This window comes from Chiloscyllium plagiosum, unplaced genomic scaffold, assembly GCF_037043375.1.
Source record: "Chiloscyllium plagiosum isolate Xiang-an unplaced genomic scaffold, Cpla_swu_hap1 HiC_scaffold_6, whole genome shotgun sequence".
Classification (NCBI taxonomy): domain Eukaryota; kingdom Metazoa; phylum Chordata; class Chondrichthyes; order Orectolobiformes; family Hemiscylliidae; genus Chiloscyllium; species Chiloscyllium plagiosum.
Genome location: NW_028270144.1, coordinates 109,051,243 through 109,068,164, shown reverse-complemented (window position 1 = coordinate 109,068,164; position 16,922 = coordinate 109,051,243). Strand labels below are relative to the sequence as shown.

The 16,922-nt window shown below is 45.0% G+C and overlaps 1 protein-coding gene across 18 annotated transcripts in view; it reads right to left on the bottom strand.

The window, feature by feature from the left end:
- The window catches only part of LOC122550870 (inositol polyphosphate-4-phosphatase type I A), a 208,463-nt gene that overhangs the window by 47,957 nt on the left and 143,584 nt on the right, over positions 1-16,922 (bottom strand). For 15 of the 18 annotated variants that reach the window (XM_043692246.2, XM_087988345.1, XM_043692245.2 and 12 more), the window contains one exon: positions 14,407-14,647. In XM_043692246.2, the coding sequence (XP_043548181.1) occupies positions 14,407-14,647 (241 nt within the window). The remainder of the gene's footprint in view (positions 1-14,406; positions 14,648-16,922) is intronic. The other 3 variants (XM_043692253.2, XM_043692254.2, XM_043692255.2) reach the window with 1 other exon arrangement.

The window sequence follows — 16,922 nt, the reverse complement described above, 5'->3', positions numbered from 1 at the left end:
TGATGTTATTTTCTTTAACTAGTGAATTTGGGAGTTCTCGGTCACTCGAACTTCAACAGATTACGAGGCAAAGTGAGCTTTTCTGGATTTAGTTTAATTAACAGAGGTGTTCACCTCCACATCATAACAATTTGGGGGCTCAGGTGTGAGATCTGGACAGTTTAAACAGATCCAGTCAGGGATTTGGACAAATTTGTACTGATTTGGGTACAAAAGATTTCAGCAGATTTGAACACTTGTCGATTAGTGTCCTAGATTTTTAAACAAAACATAAGTGAGAAAATGTATTTAATTTCAGTTACTTGTGGTTGGTTAAACTACAAGTGAGGGAAATGACTCAAGATTGCAAGAGTTCTGAGGTTTGAAGATGCTTCCCAAATTTGCCAAGAAAGTTTGGCAAGACAGACGAAGGACATAATTTTAGAATTAGCAAATAGGTTAGAATTAGGCTTAACGAGGCACAAAAGGAAAGCTGAAACTGTAATGGAGTTGGTCAAGCACTTCGCTGTTTCAGAGAAACAGACAAGTGCAGTAAAGTTAGAAAAACCTAAATTGCAACTGAGGCAAATGTAATGAAGTTAAATAAAGGGAAAGGAGGGCCATATTAAAGGAAAAAGAAAGGGGTAGAAGGTTCTTAGCTGAGCAGAGAGAGAGAGAGAGAGCACGAGGGAGCGCGAAAAAAGAGAAATGGAGAGAGATCTTGAACTTCAGAAGTTGCGAATCAGTCAGGAAAGTTAACAGGATGGAGATGATGAGAGAAGGTTGTGATGTATACAAATATGTTAAAACATTGCCACACTTTGATGAGAAAGATGTCGAAGTCTTCTTTATTCCATTTGAGAAATTGGCTAGGCAGGTGGAGTGGCTGGAGGACTTGTGGGTAATGCTAGGTCAGACTAAGCTGGTAGACAGAGCTAGTGAGGTATCTGCAGCACTATCAGATGAGGGGTCAAGAGATTATGCAGACGTCAAAAAGGCTATTTTGAGCACTTATGAATTGGGACAAGAAGCACATGTGGTTCAGAAACAAAGGAGGAACTAGGTCAGATTTATGTTGTGTTTGAAAGAATTATATGTAGTAACTTTGATAAAATTGGTATGGGCCTTAAAAATAAATAACACCTATGAGGCTCAGAGAGTTTCTTCTGCTGGTGTTTAAAAACTCACTTCCAGAGATGATAAAAATTCAACTGGAGGAACAGAAAGTTCAAGTGGTGAGAAGACTTGCAGAGATGACAGGTGAACATGCATTGGTGCATCAAATGAACTTTAGCTTCCGGCAAGAATTTCATCCTGTGAGGAACAGAACTTGGCAGGAGGATAGATCCTTCACTACAAAACAAAAAGAGTAGATCACACCAGAAATACTTTACCACAGGTGAAAAAGGAAACCCAAGAGGGTGGAGAGGAGGTGAAAGGCCTCATGTTTTCACTGTAATGGAATGGGACACAAAATTACAGTGCCAATGGTTTAAGGCAGACACTGGAAAGAGATTTTACCTCAGAGAGCGGGACGGACGGAAGGCAAGGCAAGGCAGGGAAGGCAAGGCAGGGAAGGCAAGGCAGGGAAGGCAAGGCAGGGAAGGCAGGGCAGGGAAGGCAGGGCAGGGAAGGCAGGGCAGGGAAGGAAGGGAAGGCAGGGCAGGGAAGGCAGGGCAGGGAAGGCAGGGCAGGGAAGGCAGGGCAGGGCAGGCAGGGCAGGGCAGGCAGGGCAGGGCAGGGAAGGCAGGGCAGGGAAGGCAGGGCAGGGAAGGCAGGGCAGGGCAGGCAGGGCAGGGCAGGCAGGGCAGGGAAGGCAGGGCAGGGAAGGCAGGGCAGGGCAGGCAGGGCAGGGCAGGCAGGGCAGGGAAGGCAGGGCAGGGAAGGCAGGGCAGGGAAGGCAGGGCAGGGAAGGCAGGGCAGGGAAGGCAGGGCAGGGAAGGCAGGGCAGGGAAGGCAGGGCAAGGCAGGGCAGGGAAGGCAGGGCAGGGAAGGCAGGGCAGGGAAGGCAGGGCAGGGAAGGCAGGGCAGGGCAGGCAGGGCAGGGCAGGCAGGGCAGGGCAGGCAGGGCAGGGCAGGGCAGGCAGGGCAGGGCAGGCAGGGCAGGGCAGGCAGGGCAGGGAAGGCAGGGCAGGGCAGGCAGGGCAGGGCAGGCAGGGCAGGGCAGGCAGGGCAGGGCAGGCAGGGCAGGGCAGGCAGGGCAGGGCAGGCAGGGCAGGGCAGGCAGGGCAGGGCAGGCAGGGCAGGGCAGGCAGGGCAGGGCAGGCAGGGCAGGGCAGGCAGGGCAGGGCAGGCAGGGCAGGGCAGGCAGGGCAGGGAAGGCAGGGCAGGGAAGGCAGGGCAGGGAAGGCAGGGCAGGGAAGGCAGGGCAGGGAAGGCAGGGCAGGGAAGGCAGGGCAGGGAAGGCAGGGCAGGGAAGGCAGGGCAGGGAAGGCAGGGCAGGGAAGGCAGGGCAGGGAAGGCAGGGCAGGGAAGGCAGGGCAGGGAAGGCAGGGCAGGGAAGGCAGGGCAGGGAAGGCAGGGCAGGGAAGGCAGGGCAGGGAAGGCAGGGCAGGGAAGGCAGGGCAGGGAAGGCAGGGCAGGGAAGGCAGGGCAGGGAAGGCAGGGCAGGGAAGGCAGGGCAGGGAAGGCAGGGCAGGGAAGGCAGGGCAGGGAAGGCAGGGCAGGGAAGGCAGGGCAGGGAAGGCAGGGCAGGGAAGGCAGGGCAGGGAAGGCAGGGCAGGGAAGGCAGGGCAGGGAAGGCAGGGCAGGGAAGGCAGGGCAGGGAAGGCAGGGCAGGGAAGGCAGGGCAGGAAGGGAGTTACAATTTTGAGAGATATGGGAGCTAATCAGTCTCTAATACTAAGAGATGAATGTATTTACACTTTTTCCTGACATGTTACCCGAGCGAGTGGTAAATTGTGGAATAGATGGACAGAAATTTAGCATTCCCTGTGTAAGATTGAGTTGGAGAGCCAAATCAAGACTGGGGAAGTAACAGAGTGTCAGTTCCAGGAATACAGTTTGTTCTTGGGAACGATTAGCAGGATTCAAAGTGGGAGTGACACCCCAGTTAAAAGAAAAATACCCTGGAATTTTTCCAGACTGTGTAGTAACAAGATCCCACTGTCAAAAATCACTGCAAGAAGCAAAAGCTAAAGAGAAAGACAAAGGAGTTGAGGTTCAGTTGGCTGACACTGATGTAATGAAAAGGTTAGAGAAGTTGGGCTCATTCGCCCTGAAGCAGACAACACGTGGACCTTTTTGATGTGTTCAAAAGTATGAACAATTTTGGCTGGGTAAAGAAGGATACTCTGTTTGCACTAATTGCTATGTCGGTAACCATGGGTGACAATTTCAAGATTGCCAGCAAGAGGAGTTAGCAGTGAGATGAGGAGAAACTTGTTACTCAGTTGTTAGGGTTTGGAATGTGCTGTCTGGGACAGTGATGGAGGTGGATTCCATAAAAGGTTTCCAAACAGAGCTGGATATATATTTGTAAGTGATGAATTTAGAGGGCTACAGAGATAGGACTGGAGAATGGGACTAGCTGGGTAGGTCTTTCGGTAGCCACTGCAGATATGTTGAGTTGCACGGCCACTGTCTTTATTATAAAAATTCTAGGATTTCATAGTATACTTAGTGACTCAACCTCTATAGCTTCTCACAGTAAAGAATTCCTTAGATTCACTTCCCTCAGAAAAATTCCCCTTCACTTGTATTAAATAGGCCTCCATGACTCAGATTACGGTCACTGGTCACAGACTCTCCCACAAGCGGAAACAACTTTTCCACATCTACCTTGTAATGATCCCTTGGAGTCACTTGTGTTTCAATAAGGTCTCTTTTCATTCTTCTAAATTCTGATGAGTATAGGCCCAACTTACTAAAGCTCTCCTTAAAAAAAAAATCCCTCCATGCCTGTAATCAACTTAGCAAACCTTTCCAGATTGCCTCCGATGCTAGTATTTCTTAGATAATGGGACCAAGACTGTTTATAGCATTCCAGGTTTGATCTGCCTGCAGCCTTGAATACCATTAGCTTTATTTTTACACTCCATCCTTTTAGATAAAAAACAATGGTACATTTGTATCCCTATTATCTGCTGAACTTCTATGCTAGTTTTTTTGAGATTCATGCATAGGGATTCCCACATTCCCCTGTGCTGCAGCTCTGATATTAATTCTCAGTTGAAATCAGTGATCTACAACAATTGTTCCAGATTTTTAAAAAAAGGTTTTGTATAAATAATTGTCATTTCTTTTTAAATATGAAAATCAAGAGAAACGTTTCACAAAAATAAATCCATTAGAACTCCAAATATAATATCCACAGCAGAAAAAAAAATCAGAATGGATATCAGCCCTCCAAAAGATAATAAAATTCAGTCACACACAAGCTGAACATTTAACTTGTATAAAAGAATTCCATGGACTGGGGTGGCCTTATGAGGGGCATGGACAGGATGAATAGCCGTGGTCTTTTTCCCAGGGCAGGGAAATCCAAAACTAGAGGGTATAGATTAAAGGTGCAGTCACCTTGTTGGGTGTTTACTAGAGGCCCCCCAATAGCAGCAGAGATGTGGAGAAACAGATTGGGAAACAGATTTTGGAAAGGTGCAGAAGCCACAGTAGTCATGGGCGATTTCAACTTCCCAAATATTGATTGGAAGCTCTTTAGATCAAGTAGATTGGATGGGGCGGTGTTTGCGCAGTGCGTCCAGGAAGCTTTACTAACTCAGTATGTAGATTGTCCGACCAGAGGGGAGGCCATATTGGATTTGCACTCGGTAATGAACCGGGACAAGTGATAGGCTTGTTAGTGGGTGAACATTTTGGTGATGGTGACCACAATTCTGAGACTTTCACCTTGGTTATGGAGAGAGATAGGTGCGTGCAACAGGGTAGGTTTTACAATTGGGGGAAGGGTAATTACGATGCTGTAAGACAGGATCTGAGGAGCATAAGTTAGGAGCATAGGCTATCAGGGAAGGATGTCATGGAAATGTGGAACTTTTTCAAGGAACAGATACGACATGTCCTTGATATGTATGTCAGGCAGGAAAGAAATGGTCATGTGAGGGAACCTTGGTTGACGAGGGAGGTTGAATGTCTTGTAAAGAGGAAGATGGAGGCTTACATAAGGTTGAGGAAACAGGGTTCAGACAGAGCAATGGAGGGATACAGGATACCCAGAAGGGACCTGAAGAAAGGGATTAGGAGAGCTAAGAGAGGGCATGAAAAATCTTTGGCGGATAGGATCAAGGATAACCCAAAGGCATTTTATGCGTATGTGAGAAACATGAGAATGACGAGAACGAGGGTAGGTCCGATCAAGGACAGTAGTGGGAGACTGTGTATTGAGTCGGAAGAGATAGGAGAGGTCTTGAATGAGTACTTTTCTTCAGTATTTACGAACGAGAGGGACCGCATTGTTGAAGAGGAGAGTGTGAAACGGACTGGTAAGCTAGAGGAAATACTTGTTAGGAAGGAAGATGTGTTGGACATTTTGAACAACGTGAGGATAGACAAGTCCCCCTGGCCTGACGGGATATATCCTAGGATTATGTGGGAAGCAAGAGAGGAAATTGCAGTACCGTTGGCAATGATATTTTCGTCTTCACTGTCAACGGGGGTGGTACCAGGGGACTGGAGAGTGGCGAATGTCGTGCCCCTGTTCAAAAAAAGGGAATAGGGATAACCCCGGGAATTACAGGCTAGTTAGTCTTACTTCGGTGGTAGGTAAAGTAATGGAAAGGGTACTGAGGGATAGGATTTATGAGTATCTGGAAAGACACTGCTTGATTAGGGACAGCCAGCACGGATTTGTGAAGGGTAGGTCTTGCCTTACAAGTCTGATTGAATTCTTTGAGGAGGTGACCAAGCATGTGGATGAGGGTAGAGCAGTGGATGTAGTATACATGGATTTTAGTAAGGCATTTGATAAGGTTCCCCATGGTACGCTTATGCGGAAAGTCAGAAGGCATGGGATAGAGGGAAATTTGGCCAATTGGATAGAAAACTGGCTAACCGGTCGAAGTCAGAGAGTGGTGGTAGATGGCAAATATTCAGCCTGGAGCCCAGTTACAAGTGGAGTTCCGCAGGGATCAGTTTTGGGTCCTCTGCTGTTTGTAATTTTTATTAATGACTTGGATGAGGGAGTCAAAGGGTGGGTCAGTAAATTTGCAGATGATACGAAGATTGGTGGAGTTGTGGATAGTGAGGAGGGCTGTTGTCGGCTGCAAAGGGACTTAGATATGATGCAGAGCTGGGCTGAGGAGTGGCAGATGGAGTTCAACCCTGCCAAGTGTGAGGTTGTCCATTTTGGAAAGACAAATAAGAATGCGGAATACAGGGTTAACGGTAGGGTTCTTAGTAAGGTGGAGGAACAGAGGGATCTTGGGGTCTATGTTCATAGATCTTTGAAAGTTGCCACTCAGGTGGATAGAGCTTGTAAGAAGGCCTATGGTGTATAAGCGTTCATTAGCAGAGGGATTGAATTCAAGAGTCGTGAGGTGATGTTGCAACTGTACAGGACTTTGGTTAGGCCACATTTGGAGTACTGTGTGCAGTTCTGGTCGCCTCACTTTAGGAAAGATGTGGAAGCTTTGGAGAGGGTGCAGAGAAGATTTACCAGGATGCTGCCTGGAATGGAGAATAGGTCGTACGAGGATAGGTTGAGTGTGCTAGGCCTTTTCTCGTTGGAACGGCGAAGGATGAGGGGTGACTTGATAGAGGTTTATAAGATGATCAGAGGAATAGATAGAGTAGACAGTCAGAAACTTTTTCCCCAGGTACAACAGTGTGTAACAAGGGGACATAAATTTAAGGTGAAGGGTGGAAGGTATAGGGGAGATGTCAGGGGTGGGTTCTTTACCCAGAGAGTGGTGGGGGCATGGAATGCGCTGCCTGTGGGAGTGGCAGAGTCAGAATCTTTGGTGACCTTTAAGCGGCAATTGGATAGATACATGGATGGGTGCTTAAGCTAGGACAAATGTTCGGCACAACATCGTGGGCCGAAGGGCCTGTTCTGTGCTGTATTGTTCTATGTTCTAAAGGTGAGAGTGGAAAGATTCAAAAGGGACCTGAGGGGCAATGTTTTCCACACAGAGGGTTATGAATGAAGGGACTGAGCTGCCAGAGGAGGTGGAAGCCAGTACAATTATTTTGCCCTTGCCCCTTGTATTTGGAAAGGCAAGGGCTGATTATGGATTGACAACATGGCTTTGTGCATGGGAAATCATGTCTCACAAACTTGTTTGAGTTTTTTGAAGTAACAAACGGGATTAATGAGAGTAGAGCGGTAGAAGTGATCTATATGGACTTCAGTAAGGCATTCGACAAGGTTCCCCATAGGTGACTGGTTAGCAAGGTTAGATCTCATGGAATGCAGAGAGAACTAACCATTTGGATATAGAACTGGCTCAAAGGTAGAAGACAGAGGGTGGTGGTGGAGGGTTGTTTTTCCGACTGGAGGCCTGTGACCAGCGGAGTGCCACAAGGGTCAGTGCTGGGTCCTCTACTTTTAGTCATTTACATAAATGATTTGGATGCGAGCATAAGAGGTACAGGGATGTTTAGATTACCTACAGTGTGGAAACAGGCCCTTCGGCCCAACAAGTCCACACCGACCCGCCAAAGCGCAAACCACCCATACCGCTACACTTACCCCTTCACCTAACACTACGGGCAATTTAGCATGGCCAATTCACCTGACCTGCACATCTTTGTGACTGTGGGAGGAAACCGGAGCACCCGGAGGAAACCCACGCAGACACCGGGAGAATGTGCAAACTCCACACAGTCAGTCGCCTGAGGTGGAAATTGAACTCGGGTCTCTAGTGCTGTGAGGCAGCAGTGCTAACTGCTGTGCCACCGTGCCTCCCACAGTTAGTAAGTTTGGAGATGACACCAAAATCAGAGGTGTAGTGGACAGCGAGGAGGGTTACGTCAGATTACAACAGGATCTGGACCAGATGGGCCAATGGGCTGAGAAGTGGCAGATGAATTTTAATTCAGATAAATGAGAGGTGCTACATTTTGGGAAAGCAAATCTTAGCAGGACTTATCCACTTAATGGTAAGGTCCTAGGGAGTGTTGCTGAACAAAGAGATCTTGGAGTACAGGTTCATAGCTCCTTGAAAGTGGAGTCGCAGGTAGATAGGATAGTGAAGACGGTGTTTGGTATGCTTTCTTTTATTAGTCAGAGTATTGAGTACAGGAGTTGGGAGGTCATGTTGTGGCTGTGCAGGACATTGGGTAGGCCACTGTTGGAATATTGCGTGCAACTCTGGTCTCCTTCCTATCGGAAAGATGTTGTGAAACTTGAACGGGTTCAGAAAAGATTTACAAGGATGTTGCCAGGGTTGGAGGATTTGAGCTATAAGGAGAGAACTAGCCACTTGAACACAGAACTGGCACAAAAGGTAGAAGACAGAAGATGGTGGTGGAGGGTTGATTTTCAGACTGAAGGCCAGTGCCACGAGGATCGGTGCTGGGTCCACTAATTTTCATCATTTATATAAATGATTTGGATGTGAGCATAAGAGGTATAGTAGCTAAGTTTGCAGATGACACCAAAATTGGAGGAGTAGTGGACAGTGAAGATGGTTACCTTAGATTACAACAGGACCTTGATCAGATGGACCATTGGGCTGAATGGCGGCAGATGGATAAGTGAGAGGTGCTGCATTTTGGGAAAGCAAATCATAGCAGGACTTATATACTTAATGGTAAGGGCCGAGGGGAGTGCTGCTGAACAAAGAAACCTTGGAGTACAGGTTCATAGTTCCCTGAAAGAGTCGCAGGTCGATAGGACAGTGAAGGTGGCATTTGATATGCTTTCCTTTATTGGTCAGAGCATGGAGTACAGGAGTTGGCTGGACAGGACACTGGTTAGGCCACTTTTGGAACATTGCGTGCAATCCTGGTCTCCTTCCTATCGGAAGGATGTTGTGAAACTTGAAAAAGAGTTCAGAAAAGATTTACAAAAGGATGTTGCCAGGGTTGGAAGATTTCAGCTATAAGGAGAGTTTGAATAGGCTGGGACTGTTTTCACTGGAGCGTCGTAGGCTGAGGGGTGACCTTATAGAGGTTTACAATATCATGAGGGGCATGGATAGGGTAAATAGACAAGCTCTTTCTCTGGGGTGAGGGAGCCCAGAACTAGAGGGCAGAGGTTTAGGGTGAGGGGGGAAAAGAGATAAAAGAGACCTATTGGGCAACTTTTTCACGCAGAGGGTGGGGCGTGTAGGGAATGAGCTGCCAGAGGAAGTGGAGCAGGCAGGTACAATTGCAACATTTAAAAGGCATCTGGATAAGTATATGAATAGGAAGGGTTTGGAGGGATATGGGCCAGGTGCTGGCAGGTGGGACTAGATTGGGTTGGGATATCTGGTTGGCATGAACTAGTTGGACCGAAGTTCTGTTTCCGTGCTATACATCTCTATGACTCTAATTACAACTTTTGAAAGGTATCTGGATGGGTACATGAATAAGAAGGGTTTAGAGGGATATGGGCCAAATACTGGCAAGGGGAATTGGATCAATTTCAAATATCTGGTCAGCACAGATGAGTGGGACCAATAGGTGCATTTCTTGGTGTATAACTCTACCTTGACCAAGCATTTGGGCATTGAATGGCAGAGCAGATTTAAAGGGCAAAATAGCCTCCTTCGACTCTTATGGAAAACTGAGGACTCTGGGTACACAGACCACAGGCAATCTATTGGTCTTAGTGAAGGATGGTTGACCAAAAAAAAAAGGCCACGCTTCAGTAAGGGCTGAAAATGTGTTGCTAGAAAAGCGCAGCAGGCTCCTCTCCAAGGAGGAGAATCGACGTTTCTGGTATGAGCCCTTCTTCAGGAATGAGGAAAGTGTGCCAAGCAGCTAAGATAAAAGGTAGGGAGGAGGGACTTGGGGGAGGGGCGTTGGAAATGCGATAGGTGGAAGGAGGTTAAGGTGAGGGTGATAGGCCGGAGTGGGGGTGGGGGTGGAGAGGTCAGGAAGAAGATTGCAGGTTAGGAAGGTGAGTTCGAGGGTTGGGACTGAGACAAGGTGGGGGGAGGGGAAATGAGGAAACTGGAGAAATCTGAGCTCATCCCTTGTGGTTGGAGGGTTCCTAGGCGGAAGATGAGGCGCTCTTCCTCCAGTCATCGTGTTGCTATGGTCTGGCGATGGAGGAGTCCAAGGTCAACACAAGGGGAAAAACTCCACTTTCACAAACTACAATAAATTTTGTTTGCTTTAAAAGAGTTTTACATTCTGAACATCAGAAATTATTGCATAGGTGGAGATTTTTCTTTAATTAAGCAGAAAAAAAAATCTGCTGCCAAAATTGGTAGTCAATTTCTTAGATCATATGCTTTGAAGACAGACTTCAGTAAGTCAATGCTTAAATGAATAAAGATCCTGTGATTTATTTATTTAAAAATTAAAAATGCCCAGATGTAGGAGCAAGTACTTAGGAGTTATTTAAGGCAGCAACTCATCGCACAGCATGCAACAGGACAAAAATTAGACTATAAAGCTGCTTTTTGTTTCAAGTGACGAAGCTTCCTTTTGTGGTCAATTTTCAAGTCATTTAAACAAGCAATAATGAGCAGTGAGATTTCACAGAAAACAAAATTCTTGGTTTAAATTAGACTCAAATCTTCAGATTAAACAAGGAAAGAAAATGAACTTTTATTCCAAATTCAAAAAGTTGCTCTTAATTTGAATTCAGACTTGCAATATAAATTAATACAACAAATCAGGGTGGAAAGGTAACAGTGTCTAAAAATAATGGCATTAACAAACTAAGTGTACTTGATATATTTTGCATTTAATCAATAGGATTTTACACTTAAATAATAGGGTTCTAAACCCAACGACTTGAGGGCCTAGCAACTTAATGAATAGCAGAAAACTAAGCTTTCACATAACTGCGATCAAATATCTTTGGTTTGACAATTGCATTAAGAAAGTTTGTTGATACTGGATAGACTAGTATGTTTCTATTAATTTATTTTCTTTTTATGTTATAATCTCAGTGTTTATAAATTCCAAGAACATCAATAAAATATATCAACCTGTAAACAAATGCAAGTTACTGTCAAATGCAACAATCTGAAGCGCACACACAGGCACATACAAACAGGTAATGGGCATGAGATAGTAAGAATATAGGAAGCATAGATTGAAAATAAAGCACAAAGACTTAAATATTTTATCTGAGTGACTCAGTAAAACAAAGACTTATTACTGAAATTTAAATTTGGAAAGTGCTCGAAACTCTCAAAGTCTTCATGAAAAGAAAAAGCTCTTTTTAAGGTGGGAAACGCCAGAAACTCTGCAAATCATTTTGGGTGCAAATTTAATGGCAAAAAACAAGAAATACACAAGCATTTGATTTATATTAAAGCATATGCCTAAGCAGAGCTTGACAAAAAAGCTTGTGTGAAGAAACAAAAGCAAACTTTATCAAATTGGCTATCCCTGGGTTTGTGTTGATCAAGAATGATGATCTAATTTCCAGGCAAGAAAGTCTGTGGCTAGAAGAGGAACTTGAAAGTGGCTGGGCTCCCAGCATCTGTTGTCAATGATCGTCTAAGTGACAGGGATTGCATACAACGAAGGTGCTGCTTAAGGAGTCCAGCTGTGTTCCTGCAGTGCATCTTGCAGATGATAAATACTGCTGCCATGTTGTGTGGTGCTGGTGAAGGGAGTGAATTGTGAAAATTGTGGATGTATTGTCAATCAAATGGGCCTGCTTTGTTTTGGATGGCACCAAGTTTCATAAGCAATACTGAAGCCAAAATCTGTCCAGGCAAGTGAAAAGTATGCTATCACTATCCTGACTTGCATCTTGTAGATGATGGACAGGTGTTAGGGAGTTAGGAAATGAGTTATCTGTTGCAACATTCTTAGCGTCTGACCTGCTCTTGTAGACACTGACCTTCAAGTTCAATTTCTGTTTAATGGTAAACCCCAGGATGTTCATAGTGAAAGATTCAACAATATCATGACAGTAATGTCAACCTGTGTCAATGGAGGGGGAGGGTGGGCACAGTCTGGTGGAATAGCACCTCATTTTCAACTTAGTCACTTGCAACCTTCAGGACTCACCACTGAGTTCAACAATATCAAATTGTAAATAGAATGCTCCATTTCAATTAGTCCTCAATTCCCCCATCCTCCCATTTCAGTGTCTTGTTTACATTTTTTCTTTCATTAAGCTGACATATTTTCTGCTATTAATAATCAATTAACACTTCTTCTCTATTCTCATTAACACTCCCAGCACCTTTTGCTCTGGAGCTCCTTTATCATCCCTTCTGCTTGCTCCTCTGCCCCTGTTGCTACAGCATAATACCCATTACTACACCAACCTCTTCAATTTGAAGAGTTATATTGGCCTCGAAATGTTAACTCTTTTCTCCCCCCATCGAGTCTGTCACCCACTGAGTTTCTCCAGAAATTTCCAGCTTTATTTAGTCAGATTTTCTCTTGAAGATGTTACTGTCTGGCCCTTGTGTACCTTGAATGTTACTAGCTACTCATCAGTCAACCCTGAACACAATGCAGATCTTACCTTAGATAGACTCAGGTTGCTTTAGTATCTAGTGAGTTGCAAATAGTGGTGAACAATGCACAGAGTCACTAGCACATAGCTCCACTTCTGATCTTTGGATGGAAGGAATATCATTGAGAAAGCAGCTGAAGATAATTGGGCCTAAGACACTATCCGGAGAAATTCCTCTAATGATATCCTGGGAGTGAAGTGATTGACATGTAACACCACTAGCATCTGTGTGTTACTTTTGACTCTAACCAGCAGAAGATATTCCCATTGATTCCAGTTTTGCAAGGACTCCTTGGTGCCACGCTCAATCAAATACTGCTCTGATGTCAACAGGGTCACTCTCACCAGAGTCTACATTTCAGTTTTAAAACAGAGATTTGAATTCCACACTTTAGTGCGATGCCTCACTAACATCTGCATAATAGGAATTAGATTTTATTGTCACAAGTACTCAAAAAATACAAGAGTACTCAAAAAATACAAGAGTACAGTGAAAAGTGTACAAAGTCGCCACTCCTGGCGTCATCTTAGGTACAAAGGTACTTAGGTACAAAATCGAAAAATAAAGAAATAAGGTTTATGGACAAAATGACAGTCCTTAATATAAAGTAGAAAGATAAAGAATAAATATTACATGGAAGGGTTTCTTCTGAGATGAACAGGGAAATTAATTTAAGATGCACCTTCATTCATTCTTGATAAATAAACCCTAGGTGATATTTTATTTATTACCGTGAAAATTAGGTTTCATTTGTATTAGTCAAAGGAAGTCTATGTTTTCCTTATATCTCAATGTATTATCAGTGTCCACATTTAGATGGAATTCTTGAAGGTGTGAGTGTATGTGTACATTTGAAACAATTGATCACTGCAATTCTACAGTTATATTGCCACCCAAACCCTCTATGAGCATGGTTTAAGACAAACATGCTATGCTTTGACAGTTGGAACCTAAAACCAAATTTTAACTTCCAACATATAAATAGATAGCTAAAGATTAAATATGACAGTAAAAGCAAAGATAGCAGAATTAGAAAGATCAAGCAATGGAAAATGCAGACAGCATGATGAACAAACCATTAAAATATCAAAATACAAAAGAAAAAATGAGATGGAAACTAACCCTTGGTAAGATCACTGGACGAAACCAATCTATTTGGAGCAGTTAGAAGATCCAATTATTACAACTAGAATGTTTTGCTAAAAAGCATCAGGATGGGCATTTCCTTATCAATGAGTGTGTTGTTCCAAGCCTCATGGAAACACAACTTATAAACCTTTTGCTATTAGGCTGCATAAAATTGGCTGTTTTCCTACCTTCTGTTTCTGAACAAAATTCTCACTGGCTTCAATCAAACTGGAGGAAAAGACTGTATGTATTTAATAAGTGTGTTGTTGCGTTGCCAATTAATTATCAAGTTGAGAAATCTCAAATTTAAAGGACAGCCAACGTTAATGTTAGAGGAGTTCGAGCTTTTTATTGATGACAGTACAATGTCATCTGATAAACCAATCTGGCGGCATTGATTTTGGAGAAGTGGCCAAGGGTGATGAGGGAGAGAGGATCAGGAAGGGAAAGAGCAGGACTGCAACTAGCATGAGCATCGCTGATCACCTAAATGATCTTGAGCAATTCATCAGGATGTAGGGTCTTAGGCCAGCAACAGAAGCCTGCAACAAAAGCAGCTCAGGCGACTCACAAAATTGCAAAGGGTTGGTAGGGTGGACTTGCGTCCTGCTGGCGGCACTGTATGCACAAAGCACTTCTTCTTAATTCTGGATTTAATGCCTGGGTGCTTTCTCCCCAATTTTTAAACTCAACTAAAATGATTTTAACTTAACGTACCAAGGGTTAGAAAGGAAAGCAAATGGTAATGTTCACTCACACGCAGCTCTGTTATTGGATGAACGACATGATGATGGAGATCGAGAACATTTCTCATCTAAGTCCCCTGGATTTATCCAGTATGCACGATATTCTTGGTTACCTTTCTTGCTGGCAGAGGTAGTATCACACTGAAAAACATCTTCACAGCTATCACTATGTAACCGTTCTTTTTGGAGAAGTTTGTCCACCCTCTGAATAATACAGTCCAAACTTTTATCAACGTTAAGCCACACCTTCTCCTAAAGGAGAGAAAAATGGCAGTAGTTATAAAATTGATTAAGTCATTAAATTATTAAGTCATTGCTATTGCAACCAAAAACAAACACAATCTCGAAGATTATGTGTGGACAGGAAAGCTCGTTTTGATCTCCTTTGTACAGACATTGAATTCAGAAGGGGTCAGACATCAGATTCAAGCCCAGTGTCTGGATCCCTTCATGGCCAAGCTGAAACATGGAAATAATGTTTTGGCATTCTTATTTGTATTTCCACAGATGCTAGCCTATGTCAATAGGCAAGTCACCCTGACCTAGAATCAAAATTGCAATTTTTGTTTCAGATCGTGCGTGCATTTCTAGCATTTTCTGTTCCTCTTTCTTCAGTCAATCTGAAATTAAGGATGGCAAATAGGAAGCTAACATTGCAATCCATTATGTCTATGCATAAAATACATATTTACAAAAATTAGTGCTATGATTATAGCAGTTGAACTCAGATGAACATAGAAAAACACCACCAATGAGCAGCTCAAGAAATAATACAAACGCTGAATTACATTTATCCCATGGTCTGAAACTCCAGAAGTGGTGTGTATGGTGTTTGCTTTCATTATACTTTACAGTGTTAAATGTTTAAATAAAAAGAGGGCGTTACATATTATTAAAAGCATTTACAAGGGCATTTATAGAGTTAGATAGCATGGAAACAGACTGACAGGGCAGGTGATCCAATTCTGGTTGTTTGAGATACTTGAGGAGAAAGTGAGGTCTGCAGATGCTGGAGATCAGAGCTGAAAATTTGTTGCTGGAAAAACGCAGCAAGTCAGGCAGCATCCAGGGAACAGGGGAATCGACGTTTCGGGCATAAGCCCTTCTTCAAGAATGAGGAAAGTTTGTCCAGCAGGCTAAGATAAAAGGTAGGGAGGAGGGACTTGGGGGAGGGGGCGTCGGAAATGTGATAGGTGGAAAGAGGTCAAGGTGAGGGTGATAGGTCAGACTGGGGTGGGGGCGGAGAGGTCAGGAGGAAGATTGCAGGTTAGGAAGGCAGTGCTGAATTCGATGGATTTGACTGAGACAAGGTGGGGGGAGGGGAAATGAGGAAACTGGTGAAATCAGAGTTCATCCCTTGTGATTGGAGGGTTCCTAGGCGGAAGATGAGGCGCTCTTCCTCCAACCGTCGTTTTGTTGTGGTCTGGCGATGGAGGAGTCCAAAGACCTGCATATCCTTGGTGGAGTGGGAGGGGGAGTTAAAGTGTTGAGCCACAGGGTGGTTGGGTTGGTTGGTCCGGGTGTCCCAGAGGTGTTCTCTGAAACGCTCTGCAAGTAGCCGGCCTGTCTCCGCAATATAGAGGAGGCCACATCAGGTGCAGACGATGCAATAGATGATGTGTGTGGAGGTGCAGATGAATCTGTGGCGGATATGGAAGTTTCCTTTGGGGCCTTGGAGGGAGGTGAGGGGGGAAGTGTGGGCGCAAGTCTTGCACCTCCTGCGGTTGCAGGAGAAGGTGCCGGGAGTGGAGGTTGGGTTGGTGGGGGGTGTGGATCTGACGAGGGAGTCACGGAGGGAGTGGTCTTTACGGAATGCTGATAGGGGAGGGGAGGGAAATATATCCTTGGTGGTGGGGTCCGTTTGGAGGTGGCGGAAATGACGGTGGATGATGCGCTGTACATGGAGATTGGTGGGGTGGTAGGTGAGGACCAGTGGGGTTCTGTCCTGGTGGCGGTTGGAGGGGCGGGGCTCAAGGGCGGAGTAGCGGAAAGTGGAAGAGATGTGGTGGAGGGCATCGTCGACCACGTCGGGGGGGGAAATTGCGGTCCTTGAAGGAGGCCATCTGGGTTGTACGTTTTTGGAACTGGTCCTCCTGGGAGCAGATGCGGCAGAGTCGAAGGAATTGGGAGAATGGGATGGTGTTTTTACGGGGGGCAGGGTGGGAGGAGGTGTAGTCCAGGTAGCTGTGGGAGTCGGTCGGTTTGTAGTAGATGTCCGTGTTGATTCGGTCGTCTGAGATAGAAATAGAAAGGTCGAGGAAGGGGAGGGAGGAATCTGAGACTGTCCAGGTGAATTTGAGGTGAGTTTCCTCATTTCCCCTCCCCCCACCTTGTCTCAGTCAAATCCATCAAATTCAGCACCACCTTCCTAACCTGCAATCTTTTTCCTGACCTCTCCGCCCCCACCCCAGTCTGACCTATCACCCTCACCTTGACCTCTTTCCACCTATCACATTTCCGACGCCCCTCCCCCAAGTCCCTCCTCCCTACCTTTTATCTTAGCTTGTTGGACAAACTTTCCTCATTC